At 42.0% G+C, this 15,224-nt stretch overlaps 1 protein-coding gene across 9 annotated transcripts in view; it reads right to left on the minus strand.

Moving 5' to 3' along the window:
• Positions 1–25: 25 nt before the first annotated feature.
• Positions 26–15,224, minus strand: part of CHN1 (chimerin 1) — a 103,425-nt gene continuing 88,226 nt past the window's right edge. For 5 of the 9 annotated variants that reach the window (XM_074910453.1, XM_074910454.1, XM_074910458.1 and 2 more), the window contains 5 exons: positions 7,012–7,185; positions 6,240–6,317; positions 4,928–5,065; positions 3,790–3,895; positions 26–954 (listed from right to left, as the gene is read on the minus strand). In XM_074910453.1, the coding sequence (XP_074766554.1) occupies positions 783–954; positions 3,790–3,895; positions 4,928–5,065; positions 6,240–6,317; positions 7,012–7,185 (668 nt within the window). In that variant the 3' untranslated portion in view covers positions 26–782. The remainder of the gene's footprint in view (positions 955–3,789; positions 3,896–4,927; positions 5,066–6,239; positions 6,318–7,011; positions 7,186–15,224) is intronic. The other 4 variants (XM_074910460.1, XM_074910459.1, XM_074910462.1 and 1 more) reach the window with 4 other exon arrangements.

Consider the following 15,224-nt stretch of genomic DNA (forward strand, 5'->3'; position numbering starts at 1 on the left):
TTAAGTAAAAATAAATACCTTAATGTTAGAGTTCTAAAAGCAAAATTTAATAAATTAATATATGCATGCCAGATAAAAATACAAAATTACAATTGAAATAGCAATAATAATAAAGGAACACTGCTCAGCATTGCAGATTTCACTGCAACCACCATAAACATCATGGAGAATTACTTAAAAGTAACATTTAAAGTACACATTTTGTTTCTGTTAAAAACAAATTACTATAATGATGAAAAAACCGAAAGAAACCCAAGAAGAAATCGGCCTCGAAAGTGGCAGAGAATGATATGAAATGTCAATAAACTGCCAAAGGCTCCATTTCACATGTCGGCCTTCTTTTTAGTATCAGAAACCAATTACATAGAACATAAAAGCAAATTCACAACAGGTTTACACGGAGAAACATGCTGAATTACAATCACAAACTATCCAGAACAAAGATGCTGCACCAGTTCAGTTGTTTTCTTCATGGAATGAGTCTCACCAGAACAGGGAGAACAGGGAGCAAATCATGCAATAGCTTTAGGCTTTTTGTTTTTTTATTTTAACATGATAAACACCCAGGATTACTAGTACTGGAAAGTATGTGTTAACCTTTTTCAACATCAGCTGAATGGCACTACAGAAACGACAAAGAGTTCCTTCATTTTTATCCTGAATACATCAAAAGCTCTAGCAAATATGGAATTCAGCGACAAGAGCCATTAAATTACTTTAAAATATTCCTTCATCCATAGAACACTGTTGCTTCCTTTTTTATTACAAAACCCCCAAAATATTCAAAATAAAATGTCTTCATTTTTTATAAGCATCTCCACCACAAGTCTCTGATAACGGATGTCATTCAACGCAGCCATCGCATCCAGTTCTGGCGCTCTCATAAGAGTTGGTCCAAAAACTATGCCCAGATTCTCTGCACTCATTAGATTTTCCTTTTCATGGAGCGTTACTCTGTAAAAAAAGGACAGTGTATTTCACATTCCAAACTATGCCTGCATATGCTTGAAAACCAGGGAAACCCGACAGAAATGTGTGCCTTTCCCCAAAACCTAGGAGAGGCTGCCATTTCCAGCAGGATACATGTGGAGGTGTCAGGTGAAACACAAGTTAGTGAGTGCAAATGCTGTGTGGGTTTATGGTGAGTCAGGTGTCTCTGTCCTACCATGCATACAGACCAGGTTTACCTGCAGGAGGGATTGGGATTCCATGGCAAGGAGGGGGCTGAGGGGTGAATTCAGATAAATCAGAACAATTTTGCTTTCACTCTTTACAGTGGCACCATTAAGAGGCTGTTCCTATGGGGAACAGACCATGTCTGTTATTACGTTAGCAGTTTTATGGTCACTAGAGATGTGGTATTGTGCCCACCTGGGTGGGATTCTGCCCAGGTTCCCCTGGTGGCATGGCTCCACGTGGCCACACTGCTCCCCTCCCGTGCACATGGTGGCAGCGGGCGTGAAGCACATCACATGTGAATTCCCTGCCTTTAGGCACTACAGGCTAACTGTGCTAAGCTGGATGCCTGGTTCCTCTTCAAGATAAATTATGTCCTGTGGCGTGTACTAAAAAAAAAGTGAATCATCACTTTGGGGCGGCTTTGAAACCACCAGGCTCTCACAGTAACCTCATTTGCACAGCAGTCTGAGCAGGTCATTAAACGTGTGCTCTGACAGGCCCACTTCCACCCTTCCCACTTCTGGGGTGTTTAGCAGCTGTGGAACAGCCGAGCCCCCTGCTCAGGAGAGCCTCCCACTGCCTGGTTCCCATCTGCAGAGGAGGAGGAGGAGGCGGGGAGGCCACGTTCTGCTGCTCCACAGGAATCCGACCTGTTCAAAGCTGTGGGTTGAGGCCTTGCAGAGGGGCAGGTTTGCAGGCCACCTCCAGAAATGTAATATGCCCAAGAATTGTACCTACAGGAGAGGCATCCGCTGCCGGGGCTACTGCAGAAACATGTCTGCTCTGCAAACGCCAGGATGGTCACTGCTGCTCAGCCACGATGGTCTCCGGGGTCATGGGGTGGTGTTCCTTCATGTGGGCTCAGAGGCAGGTTGTGCTCTCCTGTGCTGCTCTGCCTCAGCACGGAGAGCGCAGGGTCCCACACAGGGGGGTCAGGAGGAGGCCAGCCTGCCTGGGGCATCCTGACATCACGTGCGACCATCGCTGCTGCCCGCTGCAGCGGACACAGCAGGCACAAACGGGCCTTGAAGCCTAAGCTTCTGCCTTGGTTTATCCTGGTGAATTGCCTCGCTCATGGAAACAAATTTAGATTATGCAAATGTTTTAATACAGGCTAGGGTTTAAAGAATCCATAAGGATTCTCAGAAACAGCTCAGAATCCAGGGACAGCAACTGCAAGTCTGGCTAAATTGTCTTTTCACCACTGTCATTGCATGAACAAACCCTTTGGTCTACAAAACAAAAAAAAATTCAAGATTTTTCTTCCTTCCCCCCCCCCCCCCAAACTTTTATTTTAAAAGAAATCAGACTGATGTTTCCAATCTGCTGTGTCTTCAGTCTGTAATTATTCCAAATAAAGAGCTGTCTCTGATTACCTGAATCAGCAGCAAGACAACAGCCTGTTGAGCACCACAGCTCTTTTTAGCAAAGGTATTACAAGGAATTTTAAAAACGAGTGAATTTTGACACACTTCTACCTTATCATTCACCTATACCAGAAATATGATGTGCAAAAGCAACTTGCTAACTAGAGCAGCAACAGCTACTCTTGAACAGGGTAAGGAAAAATTAGCTTCACACTTCACAGGCAGTAAGGTGGGGTTTTTTGATCCTGCATCTCTCATCGCTGTGTCTGTTCTAAAACATCCACTAGAAATGTCATTGCAACAAATAGACAAATCAGGCAGAAACCCTGTAGCTGAAGTTTGCCTGAGGCACTCAGCAGAGTCAACATATTCCTACTCATAGAAGAACTATAAAAGGAAAAAAAGCAGAAGAGAACTTAAAAGAACTTAAAAGAATGTATTTTTTTAAAGAAAGGGAATGATTCTTATATACTGACAGTAAGTTCATGTTATTTGAGAAACTAAAATGGATACACTAACATGCCACATGGATTTTTTTCCCTGCTTTCCTGAAAGAAACAGAACCTGTGCTGTTGTACTGGATATTCATCCATCAGTCTCTCTCTAACAGCTTTTCAGCTTACTGACCAACTTCAATCATGTCTCGGGCAACAGGAGAAACCTCAGACAGAATTTATGCTCCTACAGTTTTGAGAAGGCAGCAGGTGGAACAAGGGGCTCCACACTGATGAGGAACGGCTGGCAGACCTCACCAGACGTATGGTTGGAGGGCCAATTAACACTGTGCCTAATCGGCATCAGCTCAAGCCTAGTGTGAGCCATCTTTTTTAGGGTGTCATGGATGACCAGGGTAGATGAGACTTAGCAGAAAAAGACACTCGTCTACAGCCATTAAGTTGTATTAGTTCTTTGGCCAGGGAGTGACTTATTACTCCCAGATGTATGAATGGCTTTTTTTACCATAAATATTCACTGTAAACTTAAATATAGAGCAAATTTGTTAGGCAGATTACTTCTGTGCTTCAAAACTGTGAGATTTTTTACTCACTTCCTTCAAGTGCTTTGCAAGTGCTTTAAGTGGGATAAATCCCAGTGTTTGGGTATTTGCTGTTGTGCAGATTATCATTCCCTGGCACAGTGTCTCCAGGATTTGGTGGGCCTTGCCCAGACTTTTCTAGAGGTCCTAACATGGACTTTGCTAAAAATGAGTAGGCTTAGAGTTCTTTCCAGCTAGTCCACCTACCTCTTCAGATGTGCCATGAGATACCGTAATGTTTCACAGTGTGCAGGCGGCAGCAGTTTCAGCGCCTCATGGAGAATTTCCAGCTGTTCATCCGGATCGGCGGTTTCTGAAACACAGATGTTCAACTGTCACCACACATACAGCCAGAATTCACACACAGAAAGACAACAACAGTGGCCTGCAGAGAAGATTTGGTCTCAGAGCTCTGCTGGATTGCTGATTTCCAGAACCTATCCAAACCTCAGAGTGTAGGATTTGTCTGGCCAAAGAGGTGCTCAGAGCACCATCAGGATGTGACTGGTTTTGGACAAAAAAACCTCCTCAAAGCAAACCGCACTCTAGCAAAAGATTCCCTGCAGCCCACTAAAAATAATTCCCCTGGCAATCCTTGCTGACTGGACTAGTTTTGCACAAATAATCTACAGGTGCAACCCTGGGAGAGCAGAACGTACTGGGAACTTTGCCATCAGCATCTTTGGCTGTGTCCATACTACTTGGAAAGCGCCTCTCCAGAGGAGCGGTGAGGCCAGCATCTGGCCCTTGTTTTCTACCCACGGATACCTCACACCTTTCCAGGTGTGGTTGGTGTGACTGCTACATTGCAGAGATGTTTCTTCAGGCAGCCAGGACGCTTGGGAGAGATGTTCCAGCTGGGCTTACTGCCGCATTTGCAGACTCACCGTCTGCAAGGCCAGCCTCGAAGGTGGCCTTAGGATGAGTGCTTATCAGCTTATGAAAACATTCAAAATGGACACCTCCAGAAACAAATGACTTCTTATCTTATTTCTAAACATTATCATAAATCACCTTCTTTCTGGCAACATAAAACCAACAGACTTTAAATGTCACCGTCAGGTACCAGGGATTCATGCAAGACATACAAGCGATGTAATCCATAACGTGTATGAAAAGAAAGCATTCCTGGTGACAAAGGCAAAGAAAAATGTAGCCATGATCACACAGCACCACACAATCATGTCATAATGTGCAGTGCATATTTACTTCTGCAAGCCTTACTAAATAGGGCATGCAGAGTAAGAGCTGATGGGACAGTTATTAAATGAATAGTCAAGTACTGCACAAAAAGGAGAGGAAAAGGTTGAGAATGAAGACCAGGAGGAAAATGAGTTATACTCACTTGCAGACTCTATAAACTTTGGGTAGGCATCATACGTGATGAGTGGAATTGGCAAATCCCTGAAGTACAGTTTAAGTGCACCAGTGATAATATTGATATCTTCATACATATTCACAGAAATATCAGCTTTTTCCCCATCTGTGTGGAGAAGGCACTGACATTAAAGTCTTGGAAACATAAACAGATGTAAAATAGAATTCAAAAGGAAAATAATAACTTGCTTAAGCAAACATTATTAAGAAGGACACAACTACCGATTTTGGCTTTTATAAGCAAAACAGAGTTACTGGGCTATGAAGTTCATCGTTTCAGGGTGAAAACCTCAAGCATTTTATAAAGAAACCTATCCTTTCTTCATTTCGAATGATTACAAAAAATACAGTGGTTTTTTTTTTTTTTTTTTTTTTAAAAAAACCCCTGTCTGCCCGATCTAGCAGTATCTATCTTGTATTAATCTGTGGAAGTTTAGCTATTTCTGAACACACTGTGTTGCCAAACACTTGTCAGCACTGAATAAGAAATCACAGGAGTATGGGAAAAAAAGTAAAAGAAAGAAACCCAACTTAGTCCACAGCCTCCTCATTTTATAGGAAAAACATGTGTTCACCATTTAGCCACAGCATACTACCTACTCCTGACCGCAGTGGACACAGATACAGAACTTGGCTTCTCCAGCACATCCCCGCCCTGCTAATGCTGCAGAGGAGGCAGATGTTGTCTGAGTAGGTCCGGTCCTCCAGAGAAATAGGAGAGAGTTTCCAACATGGATTTTGGCCTTGATTTCTACTGGGACAGGGGAACTGCAGCTGGAAAGCCTTTAATTTTCCCACTGCATTTTCTCAGAGAGAAGAGTTTGTTCTCACTGACCTTCTTTTAGACTGTATTAATTCAAACTTTGTTTGCACTATTGTATTCATCTTATTATTTTGGAGCTTTCATCCAGAAAGATGGATTTAAGTTGCACAGCCCTCTTAACGCACTTTACCACTTGCCCTCTATCCCTCCCCCATCCCACTGAGCATAGTTTTACTTGCAAACTAGGGCAGTAGTTCAGAAAGCTTTGTCCTTTACTATGCACATCATTACTGAAGCACAGATACTGATGGAAGGAGAAAAGTAGATTTTGGTAATAAAGGCCAAAGTGAAGTTGATACGCTTTTCTGATGGGGAGACTTCCCTTCTGCGAGCACAGCTGCCGGACTCTTTCAGACCACTGATGCAGTGGAGCATGAGACAGACAGAGGCTGTGCAGAAAAACTGTGTATATTGAATACATCAGCACACAGTTCCAGCATGTAGGAAAAGACTGTACCTCTGTCAAATGCCATTTTGACATCTTCAATAAGATCACTAAATCCTGAGACTCTGTACAGTCCTTCAGAATTAAGACCTGCAATGAACATTTTAACAAGATTAAAATTAGTCTTGATCTTACAGTTCTTCCTTTGCCAGGTTCTTCATTCAAGGCAGAACAAGCAAACATGTTTCAAAAGCCTTATCAGTCTTTTCTTTCAGAATGAAATCTTATTCTGGCCTTTTAACCCTGACCCTTGCATTAGTTGCCTTTTATATCAGCACTAAATTATGTTTACGCAAATGGTTTTAGAGCTGAAGAAACATATTAAACCAATTAAAACCGATTTAAAAATAACTGAGCTTAGCATATTTGATGCTCAGTCATTATTTCAGAACGAAAACAAATACTCTAATTCTAGAAAAGGATACTCAGTGTGGGCTAGGGCAACTACCGAGAGAGAACACATCAATACTAACTGCCTTTGTTTTAGCACATTCTCTTAATTTTTCTAATAAAAATATTACTGGAAAGATAGGTGCCAAATAGAACTATAAAGCAGTAATTGTCCATTAAGCAATTTCTAGCAGAATCTATAAAAATTATAAATGGGTATGAACCATGAAATAATGCAAAGTATAATATTAGCTGTGGAAGGTAATTGGCAGTCATAAAATGTCTTGCGCAAATCTGTTTTGAGCAATCATACATTCAGCAGAAACCCAGATGACCCAGATCAATCTAAACGGATTATCAGTAAAGCAATGAAAGTCCATTAACTATGCCTTACCTCTAGATTCAATTTCCCTAATGCACATATCTACTACCATCGGTCTCTTAGTGAAGTGTGCTTTTACTAGCGTTGTAAGGTCACAGCTGTACACTTTTTTGACATGCTTCAGGTCTGGCTTGCAGTCATTTGGGACCATCTTGGAACACTGCTTGTGCACATTTAAACCACAATCTGGGAGAAAAAATGAAAAGATGATTAAGCTGGTGTTTGGTGAAAATGTAGCCTGGGGTCAGTATTGTGGAGTGTGTATGGCTTCTGCAGGATCTGACCTGATCTCGCAACTACTACTTCTGTTGAGATCTCTTAACCATCAAAAGCATGAGGCAGGGACAGACCTGAAGTAAGACTGATTTTCTACCCAAGACACTTCTTCTATCCCTAGAAGATTTGACGCAAAGTGACAGACTTTGTTTTGTCAAAATATGTTTTTTTGAATCAGGATCTAAGGGTCAGTTATGTTCCCCACCACTATTACATATGTTGCTGTCATGATCTAAATTTTCTTCCCAAGCTGCTGTGCATTTCCTAACACTTACAGCTTGAATTGAATTGAACAGTCCTGGATTGGGGCACTTAAGACACCTCCTGGGGAAGAGTAAAGTAGGGATTGGGTCTCAGAATGCTACAAGCCCTCTGCAGCACATGTCTGCAAGGCAGCCCTGAGATCTGAACCACTTCAGGGACCCCTACGCTCTTGCCACGTGTTGCCAGTGACAGGGCCCATTCCCCAGCTTAGAGGGGAGATGAAAAACAGAATAGGGGTCACCAAGCTCGTTGGTGGTTTCTTGCTACTGAGCAGTTTACAAAGAACTTTGCTAAGGCACAGCAGCTGGCAATCCTTGCTGCCATTTCACAGGGTGTTTCTGAAACAAAGTGTTGGCAGGCACCAAAACAACTCCATTTACTTTGAAAATGATTTAGGAAAAATTTGTTGTGATTTTCTGAAACATAAACAAACAGCTCCACAGCTTATTGTAAACATACTGAGAATGAGATTTAGTTTAAGTGAAACTTAACTGAAATCAGCTTACAGAAAAATGTTTGTTCTGCCTAAAGACCACTCAAAACATAATGTTCAGGGTCTGGGAAAGAAAAATCTCAGAAAACACCACCAATTATACAGTGAAGATGGGAAGAGCAATATAGTCCCCCTTAAGCCGGGCACATACCGCCACTGCCACTCTAAGGCAGCAGGCCTGTGTAAGGAGCAGCCCCCAGTAAGGGCTGCCCCCAGTGACTCCATTTTCACTGTCATTTCTCCTGTTTTGCAATGCAGACTCACAGGTGCTTGCGAGGAAATAGCAACCAGCAAGAAAGGCAACACTTCGCAGTCAGGGCGTTTGCGATGCTCTGACCTGCACTCGATACACACCAAAATGCAGACTCCAGTTCTGCATTTCTGGACCTTGCTGCATTGCCATTCGGAGTCCCTTGGATTTCTGCAGAATTAAGGGACGTAGAAGCTTGAAGGATCAATGCCTTGATGAAAATCTGTACTTCCCACTGCAGTACTGAGTATCTGTCTATAGAGATTCCTTTCATATTTCATTCCTGATTTTGCCAATACTTGTATTTTCATTAATGCTCCATAGATTATTTGACTTTGTTCTTTCCAAAACAGTAAACCCCAGAATTCATCACTAAGTTTGTTTTTGACCAAGTTGGCTGCAGCCTGCTGCTAAAAGCACTTTGTTTACTTAACAGGCCTGTGAAGCAATCAGCTTTGTCACTTAGGATCCTCTGTAAAACATCCAATCTCTGGTTGCAATTAAAGTTCAGCATGTCACCTTCAATCAATCAAAACTTGCACAGATCCCGATCCAGATGAAATGGCTGATTAAAATTCTCTTTAGCTATTTCTTTGCAAGAGTCACTCCCTTACAAGGAGCAGTTAACGCACAAGACAGGGAGCTGTGAATGCTGAATTTCCCACCTGGCTGTGATTTTGTGTTGCAAACCCCACCTTGGGCAAAGCCATGCAACGCAATACTCTGCTCCCTGCAAATAAGCAGTACCCCCGGGGGTACCATGGGGGCCCACCCTGGTCAGCCTCAGCGGCTTGCTCTGACCCACAGCCCTCGCCTGGGCTAGGTCACAGCTGGTTGTCCTGGAGCCCCAGGTGGTGGCAGGCTCAACCACTGTCCCTCCAGGTTGGAGAAGTTCATTTTGGTCACTCAGGTTCCTTCAGTGTTTGCTCAGTTGCCTCGTTCGTGACAGAGAGGAAACAGTACCAGCCAAAGCACTTGGTTTCACCCGAGCACTTATTTAAATCCCACATTTATAAGACCCCAAACTGGAAGGTGCATGACCACACCACCCGTTCATGCACAGCATCCACACTATTTGTGGTTCCGGGGGGTGAAATGAAGAAACTGAGTGCCTCAGCCAGTGCAGGCAAGGGGAGCTCCACCTATGCTTTAAATATCTGTGTCCGATGCTACATTTTGTCTGAACTTTGAAAAACCAGGTCCCTCCATGCTTTAAATAGGGAACCCAAATTCACTGGAAACACGTGACCTGAACCCTTTAGTGTCTCAGTGCTCCAGCTGTAACATGGAAAGAAGGAGAAGCTGTTCTTGCCTCCTCTGGGTCTTGTACAATCAAATTCATTAAATGTTTTTGGCAATGCAGAGGAAAAACTGCTCATCTTTGGAGTAAGGTTTGAATACTGTACCATTAGTAAGACTAGCACTTCTGACAACAAGAAGACAAAATACTAAATAGGTGCTATTAAGCAAGTACCATCCATTCTGCTTTCAGAATAAAGATGAAATTCTGGAGTAAAAATAAGTAGTCAAATAATTAGAGGCAACGTCTTAATGCACACACAGAAATGAAGCAAAATAAGACCATGGGAAATCTTAATTCTTGATTTCCTTTATTTTGAAACCTTAACTTTGCAATAATAGTATTTACAAATGCAAATATAATTATTATACACAGAACTCCTAAAATTGCTGCAAGAAGTACCTTTCCCAACATGCATGAAATGATCTAGTATGATGTCTACCAGACTGGAATGGTGACATCTCACTCATGAGACTCAGAAGTGATTTTGTGAGTGTAAATTAGCTGCTTCACACAGCACTATAGCTCAGAGTTATGTTTCTGGGAATCCAAGGATAATTAAGACTAAAATAGATTAAAAAAAAAGGAAAAACATGCTTCCAAGTATCTTATACTTAAACCAATTATTGCATTCACTAAGATAATCCTAACTGTATTTATATACAAGAAAGTTTCATTTCATTAAAATACTTAACTTACGGAGATCTTTTCAATGCGAAAACCTTGCTTCTGAAAATAATTGTGTTACCCCTAATCCCATAGACTCAAACTGGCTTTAGATCTGACCTCATTAATACCAGAATAATAATTACAAATGCAAAACTTTTCTCCTCTCTCGTTATGTCTTCCTTTGCATTTGATCAGATTTTATGTACCAGACCACTGCTTAAGGGCTTACAAACACTTCTGAGAAACATTTGAAACCTAGAAATATTTCAGATACTTAATGCTTAGAAAATGCATGAGCACTATGTTCAATATTACTGGGCTGTGTGGTATCCTTCTAATAATCAAGGTTCTTTGCCTCCTATCTAAGTGTAGGAGACCACCTTACTTCAGCAGTTCTGCATCAATAAATACATCTAGGAGATTCCAGTGAATTAGCAATAGAAAAAAATGTATTTTTTCCAATAAAGAAGATGCATCTTACCAATGCCATTCTTCCTTCCAGGTTGGCCCCTCTCTCCAGCTAACAATACTTCCTTCATGAAAGGCCTAACAGCCATGTCTCAGTCACTAGGTCTCTGGTTCAGTTGATAACTGAGGATGAAGGATGATGTCTTCCTAACTCCAACAAGTTAAAAAGCACAATGGCAGGAGGTCAGTCCTCCTCTCCCCAGAGCGCTGGGAATGTGCCAGTCTTATACTCTTAACTATACTCTGTTCACTTGTTGGTACTGAAGGACAGGACTTACGCAGCAAATTGCATATTGTTAAATAAAAATGTCCTCTGTTCTCATTGCAGATGCTTCACAAAAACTTTGAAACCCATTATTTTAGAATCAATTATGAAGGAACAAGAAAGCCGAGCCCTGAATCTCTGCACGCTGCCACATGGTGAAGTTTTAGGACTGCTTGCCTTCTTTGCACATGAGCTTTATGATTTGGCTGGGTTTGTTAAGACCAAGAGGAATAATTTGATTTCAAATTTAGGGTCCATTTACTTTTGGTTATATCAAAATAAATCCAGAACAGCTAAGTTGGTATTAGCAGCTTTACTCCGGATCTAAAGTAACCAGGAGCTTCATCCATTTCTTACAGAAGTTCATTAGAACTTACCTGCTGCGTGGCTATAGAAATTGGTGAAGAGCTACAGAAGAATGCCCCTAAAGCACTGTATTTGCTACAATAATACAGGACACATTTCAAAAATGCAGTCATGAACCCTTGGAGGTCAATAAGAAAACTTCTGCTGACTGCAGTTAATCAGAATTTCACCTTATACAGAGATGATTTCTCGGGACTAGAATTGTAAGTCACGTTTACTATTCCTTTTTACAGTGCAGAACTGTGGCCACCTTTCACATATCTCAAACATGACCAAAAAAATGCAGCCATAAATTCAAAAGTTTATAGGACGTTCGGAAATTTAGGGGAAAAAAAAAAAAGGAGTAGTTTTAGATGACAGGTTTACAAGGCTGTGATAATCTGCCCTTACTTTAATAGCATATTGATCTGGGAGTTCAGGTGGGCTGCGACATTATTTCTATGAGAGGTATTAAATTTAAAAGCAGCCTGACAATAATTTCCTATGATGCTGAGCAAAAGGTTTGGTAACATTTTAGAAACAGCTAATACTGATGTTAGTGCACTGGGCTGAAAGAACAAATAACGTGTTCATATTAATGCATGAGCAGAGCAAAAAGATATATGTACATTAATACTGCCCCATGAACACACATTATAAATATTTGCAGAGACTAACATATACATAGCTGTCACTTCTTGTTATACTGCTGATTTGACTTTAGTCAGTTTTAGATTTCCTTTGGTTTATGATTTACTGACTAACATGGCTGCTGATCACGCTCCATTGGAACGATACCGTATGCTACATACATCACTCTAATTATATTTCTGAATTATCCCAAAGAAAATGTACGCATTTTGTCACTCTGAGGAGCAGCTTTAAGAGCTAAAAGGTAGATTTACATTATCTGCAAAAAGTTCTGAAAGACTCTTCAGAGGTTTATGGTAAGTGTGGGAGGGCGGGAAGCGCGGAGCTGGGGTGCTGGCACCGTGCGTGGCCTTGGGCAGGTCCACTGGGGTGCCTGCCAGATGGGACAACGCCCTCACCTGGGGTAAGCGGACACGCAGAGACAATGGGTTCTATGCAGCACAAAGTTTTGCGTTGTGTCGTGACTTTTGCAAGGGTGAAAAAGTTAGGAAGGAATTTGCTCTCATAAATCAATCATGAGCTAGTAGATTTCCTTTAATAATTTAGTGTTCTTTTCTGTAGCAGAGGAAGCAACGTTTTCTGTTCCCTTGGATGCAGTGTATGAGAACAAGCACGTGAATGTAGCAACCTCACTGGCCCCGCATGCCTCACTTCGTGCTTCCAAGCACAAGGCAAGGGGGTGCAGTGAAGGTCAGTCCTCTTCCTCCTCCTTGGCAGAGCTGTTCTAGCCTGGGTGGCAACTGCCTTACGTACGTGCCATTTGTCAATATGAAATGCACACTTGGAAGCAATCATGGTCCCACCAGTTTTAAGACAGTTTATTAAGCAGTGTCATGGCAAAAATTGCTTCCAAACATACATATATGCTCCTTAAAACCTGCTATCATCCATACTACTATATTATGCACTATAGGGTACGTTATTCTTTAGGATGGATGGAATTTCAAGAGGGCAGCTAGTTACTTGGCAACAAAATTACCTAATAGTACAGAAAAATCCAGGCTTATGAAATAAAAAGAAAAAAAGCTCATCAAACAAGCCAATCTGCCCCTTATTCCAAATCAAAAGAATACATATGTCTTTGCCTCCAAAAGCTGGACACATTTGGTGGTGATGGTTTAATTTTATGGTAGTCTTGAAAGATCAGAGTCAGTTTGTTCAAAAATTTCCCTGGCTTCCTGCCACGACACCTGCCTACCTTCTCGACAGCTCCCCTGATGGGCCGCTGGCTTGCTCAAAGCTTCCAGGTCTGTGTGGGCTTGGAGATAAACCCAGTTTTAGGACTTACAGTTTCAAGAATATATAGCTCCAGAATAGCTTCCCCATGGGAACAGCTCTGAAGCAAGTCTCTGCTGCCTGATTAGCATTTCAAAATTTTTGAGCTCATTCCTTGCAGGAACACCACCAGATCCTGAGCTGGCAGCAAGCATCTCCTCCAACGGCATCACCACCTGCCCAAGGTGGGCAGGGACTGTTCTCCAAACAGTCCCCTTCCCACAGCCCTGACCTCTGTGGCTTTGCCTTGGTCTTTTTTTCTTCCTGGGCTGACTGTCCATGCCCTACATGGTCAAGGAAACCAGCAGAATCTGGGTGTATATGTCAGAAGAAGTCTGGATGTGTTTTTAAGGTAGAAGTTTGGGCAGAATGGGAGCTTATCATGATCGAGGCATGCAAAATACAGTGAGAGTGGGCAACATGCTGAGCACACCTTGCTGAGTTACTGCTACAAGAGCAATCAGCTGTTCTTCCAGGCACTAAAAGCGTGAGCACTGTGCCTGCACAACTAGTGCCTGAGGGTGGGCTGGCTCCAATGTGGTCTCCATCCTTACACACCAATGGAGCAACATAGGGTTGTCTGATGCAAGGGATTTAATAGCAAAGCAAAACAAAACAAAACAGCAAAGAAAATGAGGCAGTTGTATGTTTTGCAATTGCTGGAGAAAGAAATGGATGAAATGGGGAAATTAAACACTTAAGCAGTAATTTACAAAACAATCCTGCTTTGAGACTGTACTTTAACTTTTCTGAAAATGAACTCCTGGGGCTTACTGCAGTCAGGGCTGTCAGCAATACTGCTTGGGCTCAGCCCGTGGCAGCTGGTGGCACCCCCACTGATAGTTCAGCTGCAAGTTTATTTCTATCAGTTCTTCAGAGAGAAGTTACCTACTCCAAGGAAAGCAAAGGACAGGCAACTGCTACATGGGTGGCAGGCTGATATAGTTCAGAGCAAATCTTAATCTATCAAGGTAGCGGAAATGGTGCTTCACGTACAGCGTCAGAGGGTGGTGCTGCCTGGTGTTAAAAGGAGCAGCCCAAAATACTATCAAAAGCATCCAGTGAAATTCAGTAAAAAAAAATATTTTCCCTTTAAGATAAGCTAATTAATGCTCTTAAATTAGCCTGTTCCAAAAAAATCTTCAGATTAAATAACTTATTTGTTAAGAACAACAAGCAAAAGGGCAGAGAGCAGAGAGGAGATTATACAGTAACTGAAACAGTTCTGACAGGCTGGGGAAGGAGACAGGACACAGGCAGAAACTTGACAAGTCTACTAGTCTGCCTGTCTACAAGTCTACTTGGGTAGTACACTAACAGCACCATTAATGCCATGATCTAGTCTCTGAGAACACACACTATTCTCTGTTAATGCTACTGGGTATTACATGTTTGTACCATTCATAAAATGAAGTCCCTGGTGTGTATCTGCAAATTTTCTTTGGATATTGTTTCTCTCCTGAACACATTCTGGGCAACAGGATGAACCCTGCGAGTACGGAGAAGCCTTACATAGGAGGAATGTAATTAAGAATACATTTTTGTAAGCTCATGCATTGGATTTTGAGCTGAGGTAAACTCTTATGTCTTCATTAGCTTCTGCTGAGCTTCAATGTTTACGCAAGCTGGTGGCATTATAATTTCAAGCACTTCTTCAGTCATTTCTACTTATGGCAAAAGCCTGCAGGAAAGCATGCTGGAGATAGAGCATGCCATCAGAAAAGGAAGATTCCTTGCATACAGATGAGTCTTTATCTCACAAAAATTTTAAGGGCCTGTGGCTAGGATGCAAAAATTGGAAGCACAACTCTCTGAGGCAGTAGGGCAGATGCCTATTATGAAGATTCACTCTGAGGAAGCAAATCTGTCTTTAAAGTAGTTGATGAAATAAAGATCAAATTTGAGAGAATAACACAGAAGGAAAAATAGAACAGCTGTTCTGCTGGATATACCACCAGCAGGAGTCAGA

The sequence above is a fragment of the Athene noctua genome, chromosome 7, assembly GCF_965140245.1.
Source record: "Athene noctua chromosome 7, bAthNoc1.hap1.1, whole genome shotgun sequence".
Taxonomy (NCBI): Eukaryota; Metazoa; Chordata; class Aves; order Strigiformes; family Strigidae; genus Athene; species Athene noctua.